Genomic DNA, 13006 nt, shown 5'->3' with positions numbered 1-13006 from the left:
CTGACTGTCAATACACAAGTCAGAACGCTGAGGAAGGCTGGAGATAGGGAATACCCACTCTGAATGTACCTTTAGTAATGCAGAATAAGAATGTGAAGCTGGGGTCGCTTTATCTGTGAATCAAGAGAGAGGCAACAAAAGTAGAATCATAGAATCAACCATGTTGGAAGAGACCTCCAAGATGATCCAGTCTTAGCCCACCACCCAGCCCCATCCAATCAACCAGACCATGGCACCAAGTGCCTCATCCGGTCCTTTGCTGAACACTTCCAGGCTACTCTACTACCTCCCTGGGCAGCCCGCTCAAATGCCAATCACATTCTCTGTGAAGAACTTCCTCCCAACATCAAGCCCATACATTCTGGTGGAAAAGTATGTGTTTTAAATTTAGCTAAAGCTTGAATATTCTCAAGCCAAATATAACTTCATCATGGTACACTATGTAGCCATTAGAAAAATTAGTCTAATGACAGAGAAAACTCTGAGTAATAATCACTAATTTAACTGAATGTGTGCTTGAAATGAATATTCATTTTCTATATGCAGTGGGAACAGGAAGAAGAAGCATATTCCAACTTAAAGTTTGGCATCCAAGTATTAGTAGATATGTGATAGCATTTTGGCATGTGTTAGTTGCCATGGGTGTGTAACAAAATGGAAAACTTGGGGTTTAAGACAACTATCTTTACAAGAATGACACAGCAGAAAAGTCCTCTCTGTAAATTTCATATCTCCTGAGTTTAACCCAGTGGGAAGATGTTGATTTGACCTGTGAAGAACTTACGTGATCTCATTTACCCCAAATCTACACCTCTACTTTTAAATGTCAGGTGCAGTGGCATAGCTAAATATTGTTCCTCTCTGTATCTTTTCTGCAATAGCATTTCCTTGCTTTTGAAGCTGCACATAGGCATATTTCAGCAAGAAGAAAACAATTTGTCAGTAATCAGTTCTCAGGTCTCTCAACGTTATCACAGCCAAGTTTGTGCTTTTCTGTAGAGCACACCAGTGAGGAGTGCATCTACATCCCTGTCTCTGGAGCCCACTGATGTGCTCAGGCAGAAGTTTTTCTTCCTGCACATATTTCTGTACTGTGTATATTCATTTATGTGTGAGAAGAAAACATTATCATGTTTAACTGCTGCAATCATAAGCACATTAAGTAGACAGATAATAAACAATCCATCTAAATTTATGATTAAGTTAATTGTGTCTGTGTTTTTCTAATGTGTTTATTCAGATTGAAGACTGAAATTAGAATGAGACTATATAATCAGGAGACCCTAAGAGACTGTGTGACTCCTATAAAATAAAAATTAATTTGGTTTAGGGGGATAGCAAAGCTCTCTGTAACACTTAAATATTGCTTAGGTGTTAAAGAGGCCTTGTGCAATTATCTTCAAAGAGATGAATCTCGGTTGGAGTAAGAGCTATTAAGAAACTTGCCTGACACTGAGGGCTTCAGCACCTCATTTTTGCATATGCCCTTCTGCACAGCAGGCACCAGAGTCCCAGACACAACCTTCTGTACAGCACGTGCAGAGAATCAAGTAAGTGATGCAAGAGATGAGGAAATGAGAGGAAGTAAAGCAGGAAAATTACTGAAATAAATAGGGAGAAGGAGAAGCCCATGCACTTATGGCCACTCCACTAGTATTGGGCACTGCTACCAGCCCCCACTCCTGAGCTTCTGCATCAGGAGATGCTCTAGTCCCTTCTTACCTTTGGAAGTCATATCCCTCCTGAGTTTGGCATGGTCCAGGCTCAAATCCCTCTCTGTCTGCTCTCAGCAATGTTTGGACCACTTGTGAAAGGTTTTCCACTTTTTACTTTAAAGAGCCAATCTCCTGCTCTTCATGCAGGTGATTTGCCTGCTGGTCTGCAGTCTTCTTGCCCTTCTCTCTACAGCAGTGAGCTTTAAGCAGCCCACCCAGACAGTAACACTTGGGAATCCCCAAACTATGATCTTGCATGAAGTATCTGATAGCTGGGGATGAGAGCTTTCTTCTGGAAGGAGGTGATGGAGTCACCATCCCTCCAGGTGTTCAAGAAAAGACTGGATGAGGCACTTAGTGCCATGGTCTAGTTGAACGGGGCTGGGTGCTAGGCTGGACTAGATGATCTTGGAGGTCTTTTCCAACCTGGGTGATTCTATGATTCTATGAATTCATTTGAACTTCATCTAACAGTGAATATTTAAACTAATTCCACTTCTGGTCTCTCTCTCTCTCAAATTTTCCAGCAACATCTTTCACAAACAGTAGACAATCGGAATGTCCAGAGGTTAGCCCATTCACTGCATTTTGCTTGGAGTCCTTAGAAGTAGTTGCATTTTGGAGAAAGATTGCAGATCCTCCATAAGGTGAGGGCCATAAGGGCCAATTTGGTTCATAATCTCATTATCTTTAATTATTTCACTGAACCCCTCCAATAATAAGGATTTTGTTACACCTCTGTGTGACTGCCAGTCTGGTTCTACACATCAATGTATAATTTTGCAGCTCCATAAAGCACCTTCTGAAAACTGGCACTGAACTGCTTGCATCCACAGTTATCCTGTCTTCAAGCTCAGGGTGAATCAAGCCTGCCTAGTGATTGTTTTGATGGGATTTCTATGAAGGAATTAAGGTCTATAAATGAACTAAATACTCATTAGTAGCTCTGTTTTTCATAGCTTTTAAAACATCTAATACTCACTTAGATTCAAAGGTCTTACTGTCTCCCTCCAGAAGAAACTGATAATAACCCTGAGGATATTTCCATTACTGCTCCAGATTAGAAGGAATGCAAGTAGTAAGTCATTTGTTGAGCATTCTGAAATGCAGGGTAATGTTGACCAAAGAAACCAACACTGGGCTCCTCCTTGAAGAGAATGAAACCACTCTGTGTGGTACATGTATTGGAATCTAAAGACAACGAGATCCTTAATGAGGAGAATTTATACAGTCAAACACTACAAATGATACAGTTTCTGGAATACTTACTACTTTTATTAGTACTAAATTTTCTTTATCACTCAGGTTACTTAATTCTGTTTATTACAAGCACCTTTCTGGCTTGCATTGCCTTAGATCTAGGTGATCCAGTTAAAGTTTAACCCTTCTCTCTTTGAACTGAAGTGGTAAAAATGAGACGCGTTGTATGTTCTTCCTGCCTCATTGATGCCCTGAGATGGTTACAGCTATCTGCCCCAAACATACTCTGCGAGCCAGTGCAGCTCTGCTGCTTTAACAGAATTACCCCTTTAACAGTGACTCTTAGGCTAAGACCTTTCTGTGCACCACAACTTGCCATCTTAAATGAGAAGCACTATGAAGGCTCTTGGAGATGTGGATTCTGCTCTACCAAGTATGATACTGAGAAAATCAACAACCTATTACTAACAACTAATTGTTGCTCTATTATTATTAACAACTAATTGTTATTCTATTATTATTAACAACTAATTGTTATTCTATTATTATTAACAACTGATTTTTATTCTATTGTTTTGTTGTACTGGTACAAACAAGGCCAAAATTCTGAGTGATTTGTCCAAGTATAGCAGATAATAGAATTGGCCTGCAGCACTTTCAGTGGTGAATGAAGCAATATCTCCAAGTCTTCCCTGGCATTGGAAGTTGCATGAAACAGACTTTTCTTCTTCCTTTGTGGAACAAAATATCTTCAGGCAATCAAACCTAGATAAACCTTTGTTATATTTTTAGGGTTGATGTCCAGCATAGAACTACGACTTTAAACTTAGCCCTACCACCCAGGAAGGACCACTATCTTTACTGAAAACTCATTCTACTTTTGTGGCAGTATTCAAAGTCTCACATCCCTAAGGAGCCTCCAGTTCAAAGATCAAGGACCACTCAGTTTATAAAACCATAATTAGGAGCGGTGAGCTGGGACCACTGCAGTTTCATATACTCCATCTCTATTGGAAGAGAGTCTTTAAATCTGCTGGTTTACAACTTAAAGGAAGGTTTGTCTTGATTAATTCATTTGGTCATAGTTCTGAAGCTGACAAGGCATCTTCCAGAAATTTGAGTCCCTTGGGATCCTTGTCATCAGTTTTTAACTGTGTGCTTTTTTGTGTGTGTTCTTATCTGGAAAGAGTCTGCTTGGATTACAGCATTCATCTTACAAGCATTTGGCATTTTCTGTGATATGAAACTGAGAGGTATTTCTGTGCTATCAGTCTCTACAAAGCTTTTCAATTCAATGACTTAATTCAGGCTGGGAGAAGAGAGTGAAAAAAGCTTCTGGACCCAAGTCAGCACAATTCAGGAAACAAGTGCCCAAGCGCGTGTGTAAAACTGCAGTCAGTGACTTCTGAGTCTTTAGAGAAGAAATTCCAAAGCTGTCACTTAGCTCCCTAAATGCAGGGATGCAAAGTCAGATCAGATCACTCTGCTGAGAATAGTCTCAGCAGAAATACAGGCCTTATACTTCTGCTCCAGCTTCTGCACACCAGGTCAGAGTATGAGAGGTTGTGAAGGAACTGGGAAATTCCCTGGGTGTCTCCAAGACAAGCCTCCTTCTGCAAAACCAGTCCCATGGGGTTATGTCCTTCCTGTTTTATTACTCCTTATGAAAGTCCCTTAAAGCCCCATGGTGATGTGGGAAAAAGACTTTCCTGAGTTCTGCAACACAGGAAAGTTTTTGCTGTTACTGCCAGGAATATAACCCCAGGACTAGGCTTAGGGATGTTCTGGTGTGGTGTGTTTAGGAATAATCTTCTCCTGCATTGGATTTCTGGGATGTGCCACTGAAAAAGGTGGCACAATCTCATCCAATGGGATTACTTCTGAAATAAGGCATTATTTGAATAATGTGAATGGTGTCACTACAGCCAGGCCTATGATGTGAGTAAATCTCCCTTTTCATATGAACTGCAGTCCTTGGAGGGGTGAAATATAATCCTGAACAGAGGCTCTATTTACCACTTAAGCCCTGTTTTATGGTTTAAGTGCTGACCTTGTACTGACCCTTGGTATAGGGCTGAATTTCACCCTACAGCAAAAATCTGCTGGCTAAAGCAGATGATTAAAGAAATTCGGGCTAGACTTTTTATTATTTGCAAGACAATGAAAACAGGCTTATTTTGGACAAAAAAAAAACCCCAACCATTTCTGATTTATGAGAATTTCAGTGCAGAAAGGGGCTGTTTTGGGAGAAAGTCTTGAGATTAGAATTTCAGTTATATTTTTGGCAGGAGAGCAAGGAAGCCATTTCATTAACTTTTCACTGGAAGTTATATATGGAGGGCATTTGTGTACACAGCTGGGCAGCATAAAACAGGAGGGCTTTGTGTGAAAATATCCTGAAATGAAATTTCATTTCTATGCAGCTTGGATCTCCCTTCCTGGGCTGCTGTGGCCACTCTGGGATGAAACCGTAGGAGGGCAGCATTAGGCCCTCACACATTTCCCTTTGCATTTGCAGTGGATGCAGAAATAGTGAACAGACCACTGTTGGTCCCTGTGCAAAATCAGTGGCACCTTTTACAGCTTTATGTCAGTCAGATAAGCTCCTGCCTGCTCCCATGTATCCATATGGCTGTAATCATCAAGTGATACTAAGAGATTTGTTTGTAAGGAACTCCAAAAGCCACATGCTGAGGCTGGTGTGAATTTAGCTGTGCTTTGACCTCCCTCCCCACCAGATGCCTGTTAATCTGGCATTAAATCACCACCACGGTGGAAAGAGCCCTTGTTCCACTGGGAAGAGGCAGCTCTGTGGTCATGGCTGTGCTATGCGAGCTGGAGTCATCCCTGAGTCAGCCCCTGGGAGTGTTTCTCATCCCTGGGTACTGCATTTCCAAAGACATGTCTTGTGTAGCTTCCAGATTTCACAGGACCTTCTAATAACTGCTTGATTAGGAGCCCACAGAGACATTTCTTCCTTGGGGTGTGATGGTCTGCTTGTTGCACATCGTGCAAGAGGTGAAAAGGGCGGAAACATGGACCCATGCAGAGGACACTTCTTTAATATGACTTTGAAGTTACAGTGGTCTTTTTTATTGCATATTCATATTTGATATGTTGTTTTCATTTGTGTAACTTTATGCACGTCAAAGCAAAATGAGAGCATAAGTGGGGATAGTGTCTGTGCTAAAGATTTCAACTTCATTTTTTTCAGGACAGTAATGCAGCTAACTTTGCCAGTGCTTCATTGCAAACGAACCCCAGGCTTTCCTTGAGTTGGTTCTCATCAGTGCTAAGGTCAGACAAACAAAGCTGCCTCTTCTCAGTACTCATTCTTACTGATTCTGCTTGAATTGCACGTGATGGTCTGGTGCATACCCTCCAAACACAGGTTTTCTCATCTGCTGTGTTTAGCAATAATAGTCCTGAGGAACGTGCCATACTGTCAGGAAAGATTGCTCTGACGTGTTCTTCATCCTGAGACAACTCAGGACAGAACTATGGTCATTTCATAGAATCATAGAATCAACCAGGTTGGAAGAGACCGCCAAGATCATCCAGTCCAACCAATCACCTAGCCCTAGCCAGTCATCTAGACCACCATCATTCCCAGTCTCAATCCAAGGAGTCTCTCATGTTGTCCACACCCAGATATGAGTGCTAAGTGCCTTAAGAGATAAAGACATGTCTTAGGCTATTCTTAAAGTCTACAAACCTAGAGCACACCTTTACCAGTCTACTTCCCTGGTAACATTTTTATTATGGTTTTACCAGGAATCCTACAAACTGCTAGTTGCTTTGGAGGACCTCAGGCTCTTCACCTCCCCCCAAAAAAGGCTTGAAGGATAAGCCAGAAATAAAAAGAAAGGGCAAATGAGCCAATGTCCATTTAAAAAATACAGTCTAGGGGCTATGGCTATGTAGGCATTTCTCTCCAAAACTGTGCTGACTTGTGCAACGTTATTTTTTCTCTCCCATGTCATCTTTAGCTCCCATCAGTCTTTTGGTGTACTCGTGGCAGGGATATGGGCCCAAAAGACTTGCTGAGAAGTAGAGGTATGAGTAGGACTGTTATTGCTCTCCCTGCTAAGATACAGTCCTGAATGCACAGCCTCATGTTTTTCTTTAATACTTTTTCACAAGGTGGTTTGGTTTCTCTTTTGCTTTGTGGGAGAAGTTTTTCCTCCAAACAAGGCTTTAATTTCTGCTTTTAGAGGCTTCAAGACAGAAGCAAAATATCTCCTTCCAAAAGAAAGTAGAAGATAAGTAAATGCCAGCCAGATCAAAACCTGCTCTCCTCCTACCCTGGTTAAACAACTTCTAAAGTTGACAGGCAAGAAAAAGTTACTTTGACTCACTGCACTACCAGTTAGTACTTTGTAAAGCATTAGGGGGGAAAAAACTAAGTCTAGGAAAGATACTTAAAGCCACAGCCTAATCTCGACTTTTTTGTTTATTTCTGATACTGTGTGGTTCATGATTGTTTCTTTTAGAAGGAACAAATAATCAATAGAAAGCCATGAATAAAAATAACTTTTCTTTAAAACTGGCTGCTAAAAGAACACATAGTCTCCTTACTGTGCCTGATGGAAACAGTGCAAGGCAGCTCTCCACAATTCAGTGTTTATTGGAATGCCTGAAATCTATACGGGAGGTATTTTTAAAGCATTTAAACACAGAAGTGAAGCTGCTGCTCCAAGACAATTTGGTTCACCATATTCTAAAACCCCACCCTGTACCACAGATGAGCAAAGAAACAATAGCAATGTTTTTTGCAAAAGCAAACTTCAGTTTAAGGGAAAATAATGTCTATAGTCTTGTCTCAAGGAAAAATTATTTCCCATACACCCTGCCTGATCTAGGGTAGAGTGTCCCTGCCCATGGCAGAGGGGTTGGAACTAGACGACCCTTGTGGTCCTTTCCAACCCTGACTGATTCTATGATTAAATTAAATGGTTCTGATTTGTGGATTTATTAGTGTACAAATATCTCTAGTTTTAGATCCTCTTAGCCTATATCTATGTGCCTAAAGGAAAAAAAAGCAACAAGGTAGAGGCATTTTATCTTCTAAAGGTGTTAGATTCGTTCTCTGGTCAGCCTGATCAAGGGTAGGGTGTCCCTGCCCATGGCAGGGGGGTTGGAACTAAATGATCCTTGTGGTCCCTTCCAACCCTGACTGATTCTATGATTCTATACAAGGCAGATTTCAGCTATTTATTGACCCAGCTTTTGTATAAGACCTTCAAGGCTCAATTCTGCTTTATGGCACTTTAAAGAGAAAAAGTGCCACTCTGTCTGAAAGAGGTTGTGTCTCCTCCAAGAGCAAAAGAATCAGATTGTTATTGATGATCTAGAAACTCAGATGAAGTTTCTCTTTAGGAAGTGGAGAAATAAAGCTTTGTGGATTAGCATCTCTAAGGGAATGATCTTGGAAACATACAGGTGTGAGAGATGCTACCTGGCTACTGCAAGAGTCCCATATGAGACTCCTAAGGCCTGTGCCATTATACTTATCCTCAGAAGCATGGACGAGTTAAAGCTGTCTGCCACTTTATACCTCTTCTGTAAAGCTGCAAATCTTTTGTGCTCAACTCTCTCCTGATGGAATAATTACTCAACTCAGTTACATTTGCTGTTTACAAGCTAAAGTGCAGTGTTATCTTGTAGGATCAGACCTAGATCTCACTAAGCTGTATTGCCCTCTGTGATGCTCCACCTGCAAAACTCCTGCTTGCAGAGTTTTTAACTGAAGTTATCTCACACCTTGCAAGCAGAGGATTTCAGGTGTCAAGCCAAACAGTCTGCATGCTGGCCAGTCAGCTCTGCTCGAGCATTCAGCTCTCATCCTGCAAGGTGCTGCATAAACAATGAAGTCTGCAAGGCAGAGGCATTAATTCAGGCCTACTGTATTGCAGACTCTCTAACAGCTAAAAGATCTAATGTACAATTAACTAGATGGGCTTAAAATAGTGATGCATATTTTGGGAGCAGTGGCTATAAATGAGCCTTAGGCACAGTAGTGGCTATAAATGAGCTACTCAATGCCTCCATGGTTAATGTTTTCAAAAAAGGAGGTGACTTGTTGAGTGTTCTCAAAATACATTTGTTAGGATAAGAAAATAGCTGTTCTCATTAAAAGCCAGAATTTGCACCTAACCACAAATACCTAATTTGTATCACATGCATCTTGAAAGCCTCTGCTTTGAGATTCTACTTAATCCATGTGAGGGTTTTGTGTGTGTGTGTGTGTGTGTATGAAACAGAGCAAAGTGACTGTTGTGACCAACAACTGCACAGAGATGTAATTAGCTATGGACTGACTTGGTAAATCTCTTTTTTTTTTCCAGTAAGAACATATCTGAAGAACCTTCCATCTTGATGCATCCAGCGGTAGGCAATAAGAAAATCTTTACAATAGTATGTCCTGTTCTTCTAAAATAATTTAACAGATAGTCTTTGAAATACCAGAATTTGATGGAAATTAGTTAACACTTGCCTTTTTTTCCTTTTGGCTTTTAAAGCTGGAAGGGTTCCCTCTACATGGTTTTTATAACTTCTCTAATTCTGAGAGCTCATATTTCATAAACTGCTGACAACTGATGGTAGTTGACTCTAAGACAAGGCAAACCCAAAAACCAAATCCAAAACTTCAGGGCTGATTTTCACTGGCGTTTGAGAAAACCAAACAAAAATGAAATCCAGTCCAGTCACAGTCTGAGTTAACAAAAACTTTTCATCAGAATGATGATGGTGATGCATACTTTCTGGTAGCTTACAGTTCAGGTTAAATGAAACTTCCCCAGGAATGCATGGATATTAGAAAAAAAGAGTTTTCAGGTTACTTTAAAGTCTGTTAATTTAGGCCTTTCTTCACCATAAGCAAATGCTGATACATGTTTTGTAGAAGTCAAGCTATGGAATTTGTGTGGTAGAAAATCCTGGCCATGTTTAAGCCTAGAAGGTATTCTTATGCCTTTTCCTTCCAAAAAGAATTTTGTTTATAAATGAGAAATATCTCTGAACACAACCCAGCAACTGATACTTCAGCAATGCAACCTACCTTTCTTCAGCCAAGATATATTTTGCTTGTCATGTTCAAAACTTTCTGCTGGTTTGATTTTTACCTTCTCTGTCTCTGCTTCTGACATCTGCGGGGGGAGAAAAGAATTTGGGGATGTCAGGATCTTTTAAAGAAAGTTTCTGACAAAGAAGTATGTTCTCTGTTTAGGTCCCTGCTATAATAAATTGTGCTTATTTACACAGACACGTTTTTTCCCCGACAGATTATTGATACTATGCAATATCCGAGTCATTCAATTTATGTTCTGTTCCTAAATGCTTCATCAATATTACATAGTTGCTGTTAGTAGATGGACTCTTTTGTAACTATAAATTACATTAAGAAATGAATTATATGTTGATAGCATGCAGGTAATAGATGTACATTTAACACAGAGAATAGATACAGCCTGGCTAAAAAGGAGGTGCTCAGTTTCCCTGCTTGCTGTGGTTCAAAGTTGCTGCAAAGGCTGCTGTCAGAGAGATACAATTAGGTAAATAATCATAAATATTTCTAAGGCAACTTGAACAAAGTGTATTGAAACAAATATACAAATGAACAAAATCTTTAGTACCAGTTGCAACAATTTATTTGCTGCAATGCAAAGAATCACATGCAAGATACAGTACCTGAGAGTATAATGTATACAGCAGCTACCAGCCCAGACACTGTGGTTTACTTCCACTGCCTGCTAGGAATAAGATTAGGCTGTCCAGGCTGCTTCTAACTGCTTTATATTTTCACTGAATCCAGTTAGCTAAAGCATTTTGCTATTTTTACCTGTATCTTCCAACCGGAGGTGAAAGCAGCAGGGTTCAGACAGCAAGGAGGAGAGCTTTCGGCCGGATCCCTCGCTGTGTGTTGATGTCCAGCATTCCCATACACTGACAAAACAGAAAGGATGAGCAGTGCACTCTCTGCCTGCCTGCTGTGTGGTGCTGGATTTGTCTTCCTGCCAGAATCAGCCAACTTATTGCTGAGGGTTTTCTCTCTCTCTCTTTTTTTTTTTTTCCTTTTTCTTTTTTTTCTTTTTCTTTGCACACACTTCTAGAGCAGGGTAGGGCAAGGAAGGGAGAGGGGTAATCAGCATCCCAGCACTAGTGGAGTGAGGGGGAGTGGGGGGTAAAATTAAGCTTTGCAAAAAGAAAAATTGCTTTGGAAAGGTTATTACTGCAGTTCATAACCCAATGAGTCTGCAAGAGGAGGAAGAAAATAAAAAGGGAGCCAGGAAATTAATAGTGACAAATCGGATAAGTGTGTCAATGTTTTGACTAAATGTAAGTTAAAATAGTGAAGGACGTAGAAATTAGACTCTAAAGGTCTATTTACAGCTGCCACTTTGGCAAAGGAATGGTTTAATCCTGTGGGCAGCTAAGTGCTGTGACCCTCCCAAGCTCACAGGAGGTGGAAATCCCTCATCAGGCAGGAGGGTAGGTCTGTAGGGATGAAAAGTCCTTACCTCCACTGCAATAGGGCTGAGTGGTCTCTGACATGGGCAGCCCCTGTACTGGGTGGGCTTGACAGGCAGTAGCACAGAAGGCAGGGCTCAGTCTGGACTATGCTATTACTTTGAAGGCACTAAAAAATCAAGGTTATTAGAAGGCTTTAAAATTTCTGCCATTCTACCAGTTCTATCCCTACAATTCTGTTTGTCTGAGATGCTCTGGCCATAGGTCTCAACCATACTCTTCTAATGTTAGGGCGAAGCCCCAATGGAGCAATATTTTCGTGTGCTGCATCTCTTTCTCTGGGGGGTAGAAAGGTGTTACTCTGTTTCCCAGAAGTGAATTTTGAAAGTGTTGGTGGCAGAACACATGGAGAATTACTCAGTTATCTTACCTTTTAAAGTAATATTTACAAAATTTCAAGCAGCATTTGTCACCAGATACTATAATCCAAGATCCCAGTGCTTAAGTGTGGCCAATAAATAATAACATATTCCCTTTGTTATGACAATTATCTTCCTCTACTCTCCCATCATATGTCATTCTTGCAAGTAAAAAAAAAAAATGTTTTCTTTCTTTTCTTTTTTTAAATCTCTTGTGCCAACATGACTGAGATTCCTCTACCATCCCTAGCTAATTGTGAAATGCATGGTAAGTGCTTGCTTACATCTCTGAACTGCAATGATTAGTCTTGCATGGTTTGAAAACCTATTTTAAGTAGGGTACTACTGGGAATAATTGAGACCACAGTGAGGAAACCTCCAGGGGTAATATTCTTAAGATTTTTTTGTTCCATTCTTCTTGGATTCAGCTTTGAGAATCATGCATTTTTTTTTCCCTTGCAATTCCCCTCTTTTTCCCAGGAACTTCCCTATTTTTTTCCCATGTTGTTGCAGCCTGAAATCATAGAATCAACCAGGTTGGAAGAGACCTCCAAGATCATCCACTCCAACCTATCACCCAGCCCTATCCAGTCAACTAGACCATGGCACCAAGTGCCTCATCCAGTCTTTTCTTGAACACCTAATGCTTTAAATTGATCAGTGGTGTTGATTTCTTCAGCTAGATTTGTCAGGGCAGGCTGTAGAGCACCTGGTGGGATCTAATAAAATCAGCTCAGCTCTTCACATGTCAGCTCTCAGCTCTTCGCATCTCAGCTGAGACCCAGCTGATTGCAACTTAGCCTTGGTGCTACTGTGCATTTCAGAAGCACTGTTGAAAATCAAAAGATAGGTTGTTTCCAAAATAAATAAAAGTAAATTCTGTCTCTCTAGTTCTTTCAGCATCTCCACTTTTGTTTTGTTGGGTTTTTTTTAAAGAGATTTTTGAGAAAATCCTAATGTGTCCCCCAAAAAATTAAATCTGAGAAGAAAAGCTTCCCCAAAACCACAGCCTTGAAAGCTGCTGTTGATAGAAATATCAGTCTCTGAAGCCTTTGCTTTAAGAGATTTTTCTCATGCCTGGAGAAAAGGAGGTTCAGGGGGGACCTCATTGCTGTCTACAACTACCTGAAGGGAGGTTTTAGCCAGGTGGGGGTTGATCTCTTCTGCCAGACAAGCAGCAACAGAACAAGAGGATACAGTCTC

At 40.6% G+C, this 13006-nt stretch overlaps 1 protein-coding gene across 2 annotated transcripts in view; it reads right to left on the bottom strand.

Annotated features, from left to right (window-relative positions):
• Positions 1 to 10977, bottom strand: part of MDFIC2 (MyoD family inhibitor domain containing 2) — a 54107-nt gene extending 43130 nt beyond the window's left edge. The window contains exons 1-2 of one of the 2 annotated variants that reach the window (XM_064156248.1): positions 10756 to 10977; positions 9976 to 10063 (exon numbers count right to left, since the gene is read on the bottom strand). In XM_064156248.1, the coding sequence (XP_064012318.1) occupies positions 9976 to 10063 (88 nt within the window). In that variant the 5' untranslated portion in view covers positions 10756 to 10977. Of the gene's footprint in view, positions 1 to 9975; positions 10064 to 10604; positions 10656 to 10755 lie in introns of those variants that run through there. The other variant, XM_064156249.1, reaches the window with a different exon arrangement.
• Positions 10978 to 13006: the final 2029 nt, after the last annotated feature.

The sequence above is a fragment of the Pogoniulus pusillus genome, chromosome 16 (assembly GCF_015220805.1).
Source record: "Pogoniulus pusillus isolate bPogPus1 chromosome 16, bPogPus1.pri, whole genome shotgun sequence".
In the NCBI taxonomy this organism is placed as follows: domain Eukaryota; kingdom Metazoa; phylum Chordata; class Aves; order Piciformes; family Lybiidae; genus Pogoniulus; species Pogoniulus pusillus.
Note: the sequence above shows the minus strand (reverse complement) of the source record. Positions and strands in the feature narration are given on the sequence as shown.